The 12,879-nt window shown below is 39.0% G+C and overlaps 1 protein-coding gene across 1 annotated transcript in view; it reads right to left on the bottom strand.

Moving 5' to 3' along the window:
• Positions 1 to 217: 217 nt before the first annotated feature.
• The window catches only part of SLC15A5 (solute carrier family 15 member 5), a 90,703-nt gene continuing 78,041 nt past the window's right edge, over positions 218 to 12,879 (bottom strand). The window contains 2 exon segments of the mRNA XM_027129510.1: positions 218 to 932; positions 6,885 to 6,993. Coding sequence (XP_026985311.1) covers positions 785 to 932; positions 6,885 to 6,993 — 257 coding nt within the window. The 3' untranslated portion in view covers positions 218 to 784.

Genomic DNA, 12,879 nt, shown 5'->3' with positions numbered 1-12,879 from the left:
AATTTTCTGAGTGAGTCTGAACTGGTAGCAGTGGAGACTAAAAGACATCCTTTGGACTAGGGAATCTCTTTAAGCATCCCTGATTGATTTGATCACTTGCCCTTCCCCCAACACTCATTTAACCTTCCTTAATTTTCTTCTTTCCTTTAATCGCAATAATTCCATCATTTCCATTTATTTTACAGTTTCTTCAGTATGTGAATATTCTCTTTTTGTTAAGGACCTCTATTTTAGTAGTGTTGCTCTTTGATTCAGAGAATATTTCCTTAATTCATAACTTGATAGTGTAATAGCAAGATGAAGTATAGTGAAATTGTATGTAGGTTTATTATTTACTCTGACATAGACAGTATATGATCACTATGCCTGACATGCAGTAAGTACTCAATAAATGCATTGAAAGAAAGAATGTTAACATACTGTTATTTTGATTCTAAGGACACATGAAAACTAAAAAATGTCATATAGGTTGCTTATAATGGCCAAACCATTGTAATAAGTTTTAAAATATTGTGATGCATAGGAAATATTAACTTTTTGTTGTCATAGAGTAATTACTTAGACTTTGAAATTACTTCATTAATTCAAAGGCATAACATGTTAATGCAAAAGCGTAATAGTCATAATTATGACTAGAGGAGTCATAATAGTCTTTGTAAAGTACACAGATAATATTCATAAGGCCACCCTCACACATATTAGCCCTAAAACGAAAACGCATAGTGTCTAGTCAAAGAAAACAGTGAATACTCTGCTCATAAGACAGGTTGAGTCAAACAGAGTTTCACAGGGCTGTTTCCCAAAGATCAATACTCGAAGAAAATTCCTGTATACTGCCATAAAATTTCAGAGACTTTTCATGGAGGGGAAGTGTTTCTTCAAGATTACTTCCGCTGATGTTCTGGGCATTAAAATGATTTAGATTACAATATCTAAAAAAGAAAGAAAGAAAGCTTTTTTTAGGACCAGATGTAGAGGACCTGATAAATCATTTACCTTCCTCCTGTGCCTGTCTTACTTTTATTATAGGCCCATAGATACTGGCACAACAGTGATGATTATTTAAGAGCACCGCTCACCAGAACGGTCTTTATAAAACGACAAAAGGAGTTTTAGGACATATTAAGGTGCCTCACGAGGACCTTTAGATGGCGCTCTTTTACAACCTGCAGTGAGTCTGACAATGAGAGAACCGGAAAGTCTGGAATTATCAACCTTGTAGATTTCATGGCGGCAGGAGTCGAAAGATTTATCAGATGCACTGAGGGTTTGTAAATTCGGTGCTGAGACTGTGTGGAAAACACCACTGTCAAAGAAAAAAATCCATGAACATATTTCTAAAATGTGTGCCCTCCATCCTTGACTCAAGAAAAATCTGGTTAAGTGCCAGGCAGCATGCTAGGGTCCAGTGCTCACCCTAACGTACCGAATTCTCACTCTAACCCTGGAGGGGTGGAACCATCCCCATTTCACAGACAGAAATACTGAACTTCTAGGAGGTTAAATAAGTTGCTTAGGGTTTGTATGAGTAATAGTTGGCAGAGCCTGGGTTTGAAACCAGAAGTCTCTTATTCAGAGTCCTGGCCTTTTCCCTCTATGGCACGCTGCCTCTAAAGGCAACTTACTTCTTAAACATTTTTGAAGAAGTTCCAGGAGGAGAGGAATTTCAGACTGCTTTAGTCACTGCTGTATTCCTAGTACCTTGATCAGTGCCTGGTACATAGCAGATGTACAATAAATATTGGTTGAATGAACAAATGGTCAAGGGCCATAAGTTCAATTTTATCAAATGCACCTAAGTCTTTGAGGTCAGACATTTCTTCTTTTTTTGATCTGTGAAAGTTTCCAATGCTAGAGAGTTTTACCTTCTTTTCTGTCTTAATATATTGCTAGCGATAACTGTAAGAAAAGGATATGCTTGAATGACTGGTCATTTTTCTCTGATTTACGTCTCTTTCAATAATCATTGCAGGTTATGCACAAAAGATTACTGGTCATTAACAAAATAAGCACAATGATATCAACTTCGTAAGATGTGTTTTACAACATTGGAGGGACGGTGGTGTCAAGTTGTAATAACAAATACGCTTCTGCTCTCTCCCCCCATAAACATCTGTAAATACCCTTTATTTTAGCATTTGATGTAGGATACATAGTTATAGTAAGGACTGTAGAGGTGTTTGTATGATACTTTTCAGCAAGGAAAGACATTTCATCCACCTACTTCCTCCACCCCCAACCTGGAGAGCCTCAGGTGTGTCATGTCACCACTGCCCTATTTCAGATTTGATTGAGGGGGACTCTAATACAGACAGAGGCAGAGGAAGGGGATTGTTTGTAATGGAAGGTACATCTGGACTGACATTCATGGAATAGTCCTAATTATACTCAGTTAAGTGATCTCCTACTGACCCCTACAAGATTAGTTTGGTTCTAGGACTTACACCAGGATTGTTGCACACTAATATAAACTTGATGGTAGGGTGCCCTCAGGTGCTAACACAAACCTAACTCCACCTGTATATTAGCGAGGCTGCTGTTTCATCATTAATCCACTGGTCTCAAGATCTTGGGGACAAGAATAACTTGGGACTGTCCTATTCTTGATAGATTTGCCACCAGTATCTGGCTCTGAGCAAATACACCTTTGGGTTTGGTAAAAATTGGATTGTGATTGGAAGTATATTAAGATCAAACACCATCTGACTTACAAATAATATGTTTCAATAATGCTGTCCCTGGGACGTCTGTGTTTTCCCCTGTTTCTTTGCATCCTTATTGTTCGTTAGGGTTTGACAGAAACAATCAGTATAGAAATAAGCTGGAATCATGCACTTCTCACTGCAGACAGTGATCCGATGCCTTGGATTCCAGATAGTTTTTTGGTTAACTCTTTTGATTTGGCCCCTTGGATCCCAGTGGGAAATAGATACCCAAGGCAATGTGTGCCTTTGAACTAATGTAGTTGGTTCTAGCTACTTAATCTCTGCAGGCAAATTTTTCAGATTCTCCTTTCTTGTGAAACATGACACACATTCTCTTCTTGTGGCGGCTGATCAACAGGTGGTGGTGGGTATAGTTAGTTGAACTGAAGGGACTGGTTTCCTCCCGCACGAGAGTTAAGGGGCCGTCAGGGAGCAGGAAAAGGGCTCCTCTATGGCACTTAGAGGCAGCAGAGTCTAGGAGAAAGTGTATGGGCTTTGGAGACAAAGTAGGGTTTGCATCCTACTTGTGTGAACTTAGTCAATTTACTTGGTTCAATTTTCACTTTAGTTTTCTTACTTATTAAGTGGAATGGTATGATCTCCATAACAGGGAGGGGGACAAACCTGCTGCTTAAGACAGAAATGCTCAACACATGGAAAATTAATTTCTTTCCTTCCTGCTTTGTTTCACCCTCTCTTTTTTATCTTCCCTCAAAAAGTATGCAGGAGAAAAGAAAGTATACAGGAGATGGAGAAGATTTGGTAAGACTCCAATTTCTTTCTGAATAAGCCCTACATTATCCCTTAGTTCCTTTCATCTTTGGTTCCTCCAATCTCTGGTTCTTTGTATTTTTTATTCTCGCCTTCTTCTCTGAACCCCAGCTCTACCATCTCTCACTTTACAGTAACTCACTTGCTCGACAGTCACAGAAGAATCATACTTAAATATTTTGAGTACTAGATGCCAGCTCCTTGTAGGCCAGTACTTTGTTTTCTTTGGTTTTATTTTTCTAGTGCTTGGAACAATGCTTAACATGTTGGTTAAATGAATGGATAAATGAATAAATGAATCAGTCCCTGAGCTAGTAGGTTTTTGGTTCCAGCACTAGTGCTACCTGAATTCAGCCCACAATCATGGTCATCTTAACCATATCTCAGCATGAGTCTAGGTAAAGAATAAAAAGAAGGGAGCATAAGGCAACATATGAAGCCATTATTATTACTGCTAACACTTCGGCAATTTACTCATCCTCACAGCAACCTTCTGACACAGTTACCATTCTTATTATTTCCTTTTTACAAAGTAGAAATTGAGGCTTAGCAGGGTTAAACAGCTTAAAGTTTGTGCAGCTAAGTTGTGGGACTGGATTCAACTGGGCTGCCTCTAGAGACTGCCTTTTAAACTACTTCATGAAAGACAGGGTCAACTCTTACAGTGGGAGAGTAACTGAAATTGAGAAACAACGCAGGTTTGTGAGAATTAGTGGATGGGCACCACTCGTGTTTGGAGGTGATGGACAGAGGGGAGAAAGGTCTTGCCTTCAATTTCAGTTTTTGATACCAACACATTTTACTGCAAAGCTGGGGACATTTCTGTTGAATCCTTCTGCAAGAATCTGACTTTCTAATTTGGTTTTCAATCTAAGAATGAGACAGGCATTTTAGGGAAATTATGCATCCTGGAGGGTCACTTCGATAATATACACTTTGGAAGGTAAGAAATTTTAAAATTCAGGGAGCCATTAAAACTTTTGATTTTGTCATTAATTCTGTCTTGCATGAGGTTTAAGTGCCTCTCTTATACTGGACCGTAAGCTCCATGAGAGCAGGGACATAGGTGACACTAAACATATACTGATACTGACTTTATGTTCTTCTAATTTCTTACAGTGCCTATCACATGACTGATGTTCCAAAAGAGATTTATTAGATGAACAAAAGAATAATTCAGGCAGGGAATAAGTGGCAATAGATGAGATACTAAATAGATGAATGAATGAAAAGAAGTGAGGAAAATAAAAATCTGTTTAGTTCCTGCTATGTGGCAGACATCGCACTTGGTCCTTTATCAACAGAGACTCAGAGAGGTTAGAGAATTCGCTCAAAAGAACACAGCCATCCAAGAATCCGTCAGTGAGAGGGAGACAGGCTGGCAGTGGATGGATGGTAGATAATAAATATTAAGCCACTGAATGGTCTCAGGTGACTGACTGGCTAAATGATTTTGCACAGTTTGTTATTGACCTTGAAATGGTCACTGCTGATTTAAAGGCCTGAATGGAATCCAAATCTTAAGCATCATTAGATTTCTAGCTATTTGTTTAATGATATTTGCTTTTAATGATAATGACTCATTCATTCTTATTATTGATATGGTTATTTCTAACTCTAAAATGGTACTATATGGTGGAGAAAAAAATCTTGTTTTAGAATTGAGCAAAGAACTATTTTATTATAAGGACCAATGGAAAAAGTGAAGTCTATACTGGCACAAAACAGAAATATAGATCAATGGAACAGGATAGAAAGCCCAGAGATAAGCCCACAAACATATGGTCACCTTATTTTTGATAAAGGAGGCAAGAATATACAGTGGAGAAAAGACAGCCTCTTCAATAAGTGGTGCTGGGAAAACTGGACAGCTACATGGAAAAGAATGAAATTAGAACACTCCCTAACACCATACACAAAAATAAACTCAAAATGGATTAGAGACCTAAGTGTAAGGCCAGACACTATAAAGCTCTTAGAGGAAAACCTAGGCAGAACACTCTATGACATAAATCACAGCAAGATCCTTTTTGACCCACCTCCTAGAGAAATGGAAATAAAACAAAAATAAACAAATGGGACCTAATGAAACTTCAAAGCTTTTGCACAGCAAAGGAAAACATAAACAAGACCAAAAGACAACCCTCAGAATGGGAGAAAATATTTGCAAATGAAGCAACTGACAAAGGATTAATCTCCAAAATTTACAAGCAGCTCATGCAGCTCAATATCAAAAAAAGGAACAACCCAATCCAAAAATGGGCATAAGACCTAAACAGACATTTCTCTGAAGAAGACATACAGATTGCCAACAAACACGTGAAAGAATGCTCAACATCACTAATCATTAGAGAAATGCAAACCAAAACCACAATGAGTTATCACCTCACACCTGTCAGAATGTCCATCATCAAAAAATCTACAAACAATAAATGCTGGAGAGGGTGTGGAGAAAAGGGAACCCTCTTGCACTGTTAGTGGGGATGTAAATTGATACAGCCACTATGGAGAACAGTATGGAGGTTCCTTAAAAAACTAAAAAAGAACTACCATACAACCCAGCAATCCCACTACTGGGCATATACCCTGAGAAAACCATAATTCAAAAAGAGTCATGTACCACAATGTTCATTGCAGCTCTATTTACCATAGCCAGGTCATGGAAGCAACCTAAGTGTCCATCGACAGATGAACAGATAAAGAAGATGCGGCACATATATACAATGGAATATTACTCAGCCATAAAAAGAAACGAAATTGAGTTATTTGTAGTGAGGTGGATGGACCTAGAGTCTGTCATACGGAGTGAAGTAAGTCAGAAAGAGAAAAACAAATACCGTATGCTAACACATATGTATGGAATCTAAAAAAAAAAAAAAAAGGTTCTGAAGAACCTAGGGGCAGGACAGGAATTAAGATGCAGATGTAGAGAGTGGACTTGAGGACACGGGGAGGAGGAAGGGTAAGCTGGGACGAAGTGAGAGAGTGACATGGACATATATATACCACTGAATGTAAAATAGCTAGTGGGAAGCAGCTGCATAGCACAGGGAGATCAGCTCAGTGCTTTGTGACCACCTAGAGGGGTGGGATAGGGAAGGTGGGAGGGAGACGCAAGAAGGAGGAGATATGGGGATATATGTATACGTATAGCTGATTCACTTTGCTATACAGCAGAAACTAAACATTGTAAAGCAATTATACTCCAATAAAGATGTTAAAAAAAAGAGAGAGAAAAGAAAAAGTGAAGTCTAAATGGAAATTTCTTGCTCTGAATATCTGTTAAATTTCTCTAATATGCTAACTGGTCCAGTCATGGAATACAGGATTCCCATTGGCTCAGTGATGGCTCCCAGATCACTCTTTCATGGACTCAGAAATTGTTCATCTTACCACACACTTACTTACCTTTGTGAAACACTCCAGAATCCCAGGACGTTCAACAACGTTAATGATGCCAAGAAGAAGAAGAAGCTTTCTAAATTGCCTTTGTTTAATGTGTTTGGAAACCAATTGCCTGTTTGGAACAAATGTAATTGTTACTCAACTGTGGAGTTGTAAGTTTCTGTGAATATTTTATCATGCCATAATTCATAGAGCTTTATTCGCTTGAATAATATCTACAAAGCAAAAAAGCACATCTGAAACTCAGAGTTAAAATGCATTTAATTCTGTAATTAACAGTAAAATAATAAGCAAGGCAGGCCAAATGTTTTGAAGGTCAAAAAAACTTGATCTGCATAACACAATATAGGTGTCAGAAGAGCTGGGTTCTTCTGGGTAACTGGGTAACCCTGATTATGCTATAATCAGGTAACCCTGATTATGCTATTAATTTGCAGAAACCACATTTGTCTTTTTCATCCTTATATGTCTAATATCTAGAACAGTGCTTGGCACCCCCATAGGGATTGTTTGGTAAATATACATTGAATGTATGAAAAATATTTACCATCACCAGATAGCTGGTTGCATGTGCTAATTGTAAGGCTAGTGAGATAATATATGTAGATGTCAGATATTACTTTATTTTGACAACTTAGATAAGATAATCCAGTGTTACCTTGTTATAATATCACAGACCCTGTCAGTCAAATACTTGCAGTCTCTGGTTGATGTGAAGATTTTCTTTTAACCTGATGAGTGATTCCTTCAGTTTAATACCCCTAAGTAAGGAATCCTCACTTCCTTTTGATGTCCAACTGAGTATATATGAAACTAATTAGGATTCAGGTAATTTCTTTTACTTTGCTCCTAAGTTGTGACTTTTGCTTTGATCTTTGCTAGAACTCTCTTTTCATATCTACACCTACGTATCTATATCCATATTATCTCTATGTCTTACACACACATTCAATTTTTCTTCAGTTGGTTTTGAGATATTATCAAATACGTTATATGAAATATGATGTATTATATCATATATATTATACATGCAGCACTTATTTTTATGCAATACTTTAAAAACAGCAATGGAATCTTAGTATTAACAAATATATCACACATATATAGCATTACAGAAGTTTAAAAGATTGATTAAAAGGTGAAATCTATCTTCAGAGAGAGAACTTAAATTCAATTGCTGTTCTGAATGGGCAGAATATTTCCCCTCAAAATGTTATGCAGTATGAGAGCAGGAATGGATCATCTGTGAACAGTCAGATGCCAAGGTTCTTGGCATTTCCTTGCTTTTTTACAGGAGCGGCTCCTACATTGGGTTGTGAGCAATCTGTCTGCGTCCCAGTAGACTTGATCTTCAGTGTCATCTTTCGCACATGGGTTATGGGTTGCTTCCTGAACTAGAATATGGTTCTTGGCCTCTCCCTTGACAGTGTATACTTTTAAATGGGGTTTGAATTAAATGCTCTGTTCAAGGTTGATAGTCAGCAAGTGCATAAGCATGACAGCTGTGAATAATTGTGCCATTTCCCATTTAAAGCTGCTTCTCTTCTGTCATTTAACTTCCCAATGACTATTATTATGGACAACCATGAAAATTAGCTTGTGTCCACTATAGTCTAGGACCTATAATGAAATCTGGTACTGAGTTTAAAGCTATTTTGTAAGTTCTACTTCCCCATTTTATTAATTTGTGTTCCGTTACAATAGAAATGTATGGTTTTATTGCTATATTGACATGCTGCCTTTATCTGATATTTAGGAGAAATTTCCCTGAATGTTTCCCTCTATGTCTGTCTGTCGGGTATTGTGTAACCCTCTTAATGTGTGTGTGTGTGTGTGTGTGTGTGTGTGTGTGTGTGTGTACAGAAACTAAACAGTTGATTGTACTTGAATGGGGGAGTCAGGGTAGAGAGGTCAAGGTACGCTGAGATAGTATCACACTTATTTTCAGGAAGAACTAAGCCATCCTACTAAGCCTATTCAAACAGTCCTGTTTCCTTATTTCTCTTGAATTAATATCCCACTCATATTTTTGTCCTTTTCATTTCACATAAGCACTTTGCATGTCATGCGATTATACCATTTTATCACCGTGTTTCTCTGGCTAGAGTAAAAGGAGTTTGCACAGAGTATGCAAAGCCTCAGAATTAACATGGCATTAATTCTTCCCGGAGCATGCATTTTGGTCCATAACAAGTAATTGGAAAGACTATCTTTATTCTATAACGAAGTCAGCTGAGGGAGAAGAATATCAATTTTGTAAGATCTTTAAAGGTAATACATAATATTTCCAAGAAATTGTGCAATTACAGCGAATACCAGCCTATCAGGAGATGGCGCTAGATCCCCCGGGCGTGACGGTGTGCTTGCGTCTCTGTCACTGGGGATGCCGGGGTGGGCACGCATGAGAAGCACTGTGACTTGGCATTATGTGCATGTGGGGTGACAGGAGGATGTCGTACTAGGAAAGTTAAAGGCAGTGGAAATTTACGAGTAACACAGGATATTTTGTGAGCGGAATTATTTTAAAAATAAAACGGAAGAGTGCCGTACCACCTGTTCAGACTCCTGATAATACTCCTCTATTGTTTCTTTATTTCTTTTTAAAAATTTTTATTGGGGTATAGTTGATTTACAATGTTGCATTAGTTTCAAATGTACAGCAAAGTGAATGTTATACTTATAGACACTCTTTTTTAGATACTTTTCCCATATAGGCCATTACAGAGTATCGAGTAGAGTTCCCTGTGCTATACAGTAGATCCTTATTAGTTATCTATTTTATATAGAGTAGTATTCTTTCTCTTTTTTTTTTTTCGCGGTACGTGAGCCTCTCACTTTTGTGGCCTCTCCCGTTTGCGGAGCACAGGCTCCGGACGCGCAGGCTCAGCGGCCGTGGCTCACGGGCCCAGCCGCTCCGCGGCACGTGGGATCTTCCCGAACTGGGGCACGAACTCGTGTCCCCTGCATAGGCAGGCGGACTCTCAGCCACTGCGCCGCCACCAGGGAAGCCCTAGTATTCTTTCTTAAATACCATTTTCGTGTTCAGCTTTCTTCCTAATGCTGAGCTCATTCCAGCGCCATATTTTGGCCTTCTTTAGCTATAATTTAACATTGACTGTATAGCTAATTTACATGGTGAGCTTTGTGGTAAAGAGAACCGTCACCAGAACTGATAACATGGAACAAACACTAGCATCAAGTTGGAGAGAGAGATTCTTCATGAAGCTTAAATTTGTTTTATATGTATAGAGCGATTGTGTCTATGTAAAGAGATAGCATTGGGTGTAAAAAGATATACCCAATGGAAATAGCATGGGCTTTGGAATCAGAGAGACTTTTGAAGTCTCTGTTATTTAATAGCTTTGTTGTTGGGCATTTGCTCAACTGGACCCCTTCAACCTTGGTTTCTCCTCTCTAAAATGACAGCAGTCCCTCTCTCACTGAGCTGTTATGAGAAGTAAAAGAGATAATAGAAGTCAAGGGTTAGGCACAGAGGAGGCACCCATAAGAATTAGGCTATCACCTCTCCCCTCTTGAGAGATGCTCATATGAAATCACGTAGCCTCAGCTTGATCTTGGGCCCATTTCCTGTTAGATACTTCTTCACGTTCTGTGTGCCTTTTTTTTTTTTTTCTTTTTATCATTATCCCAGGACTGGTTGTAAAATGTTCCATTTAACATTGTCAGTTGACTCAGCTCTTAGGTACTATAACTTTATTTTAGGAGCTTATAAACTTTTATTGTCATCATTCACATTTGTGCCATTTTTCATCTGACATTTCGAGTACCTGGTTGAAATCGGGAGTATCCTTGCAAAAGGAGACAAAGTGAAGACTTTAGGTCTCGAATGGGACTAACTAGACTTCTCTAGATCTTAGCTGGGGTGGACAGGCAGGTTATCAACATGAGAAGAAAATAGCGACGTAAAGAGTCCAAGGAATGACAAAGTGCTATTTGTTAATGCTGACAGTGAGCCCCAGTTACGTACTTTAATTGTATAACCAGCTAGTTAGTAATGAGTGTTAGGCTGTTGAGGTAATAGAGCACTCACAAAATATTTGGCATGGCTCACAGTTTCCTCAAATATCTCTTGCTCAGCTAGGTTTATTTGTTCATTTGAAAATCATTTGTTAAGAAATTTTTATGTGCCAGGAAATGGGCATTCCAAGTTGCTTAAGAAAGGGAGCTCATGGGTTAGTAAGGGAGACACGCACACCTCATTTCATTGCACTTCACAGCTACTTCATGTTTTACAAACTGAAGGTTTGTGGCCACTCTTGTCAAGCAAGTCTATCAGTGCCATTTTCCCAAAGGAATTATTTTTTAATTACCGTATGTACATTGTTTTTTATACATAATGCTATTGCGCACTTAATAGACTACAGTACAAGGAATGTACAGTGTAAACAAAACTTTTATATGCACTCGAAACCAAAAAAATTCACATGACTTGTTATTGCTTTATTTGTTTTACGAACCTGCAGTGTCTCCGAGGTATGTCTGTAATTACTCTCAAGCATTAGACTTTATAGATACTAAATAAAATGTTTCTATTTATCTTAAATGATCATGGTCATTTTAGAGATAAACAGACTATAGACTTATCTAAGCTAGTTCTTGTATGTTATTGACTAAAGGGTGAAGACACAGAGAGGTAAAGGGAATCATGGCTCAGCAGAACCCTCACTTCGTACCCTCACCACTGCACGAATACAGCCCCCCTACTGGCGCTAACAGAACTACTAATTTTATGACTTTCCTTAGCATCTCAACAGTTTAAAAACATCTGGACAGCAGTCTTTGACATAGCTTACCCCAAATAACGTTTAAAATACCTAAGATGACATTTCCACCTAAATCCTGGGATTGACCTATCGTGAGACTCAACCTATCATGAGACTCCTGCGGTAATTTACACTAAATTTAAGGCTTTTGGAACGGGATTGAAAAAATACATACGGTGACCCACACATGCTATGAGGCTATAAACAGCGCAAAGCTGCTGATGTGAAAGAGGAACATACTTTATTCCTGTCCCATCTTATGCCCTGGATTATAAGGCCTAACATTTCGTGTGCTGCCTTTCCGTCTTGAGTGTCACAGGGCCCCAAGGACCTGACAACACATTTCCCTGCTTCCTTTGTCAGATATGTTCCCCACACGGGGATATCGTCCCCTCCTGGCTAGTTCCCTATTAGCCAGACCAGCTGCACTCCACTCGGTCCTCAGCCTAACAGATTTCACTTCCTTACCAGCTTTCAACATTATTCAGACCAGTAATCACATCCTCCTGTAGATCACCTCACTGCTTTGTTGCTACAGACCCTGCTTGTTCCCTCTCTTCCTCAATGCAACCCCACAGGGCCAGACATGGCATGCTCTGGTCCCCTGGGCTGTGAGCACAGGTGATGAATAAACTGCTGTCAGTCTCATCTGCCCACGTATTCAGCCTTCTTATGCTATTTAGGGGGAGGATTCTTCCCTCCCCAACGGGGTGAATAGGAGGTGATCAGGAAGTGCCCCTACCACAGAAATCAAGGTCAATTCTAGACAGAATTATAGTATTTGATGTTGATCTAATGCATAGTTACTGTTTTGGGGAGGAGAAGTCCTCCCCTACATCCCTCTAACCAGTACCCAGCACCAAGTACCTCTGCTGCTAAACTATTGATACATGGGGGGAGTGGAACTTCCATTAACCCTGAGACAAGAAGTAATGGGAGCACAGCACTGTAGTTCTCAGCAGGAAAGCATTACAGTTGAACGTGAGCGAGAGTCAAGTATGCTTGAGACTGCAAATTATAATCACACTGTCTGATCAGAGTGTTGGAGAACCAGAAAATGCTATAGATAACGTTCTCACTTTATCTCAGCAGTCTGCTTGTTGCAGTAACTTGGTTTTAATGGGGCACCTTAACAGAAGATCTTGGCAAAAATATGGAATGTGACCAGAGGTAAGGAAATCAGTATACATTCTCAGTTAGTAGATACTGCCTCT

Source organism: Aethalodelphis obliquidens, unplaced genomic scaffold, assembly GCF_003676395.1.
Source record: "Aethalodelphis obliquidens isolate GAN/ISIS:26980383/991018 unplaced genomic scaffold, ASM367639v1 scaffold36, whole genome shotgun sequence".
NCBI lineage: Eukaryota > Metazoa > Chordata > Mammalia > Artiodactyla > Delphinidae > Aethalodelphis > Aethalodelphis obliquidens.
This window is presented reverse-complemented; position numbering and strand designations above follow the sequence as displayed.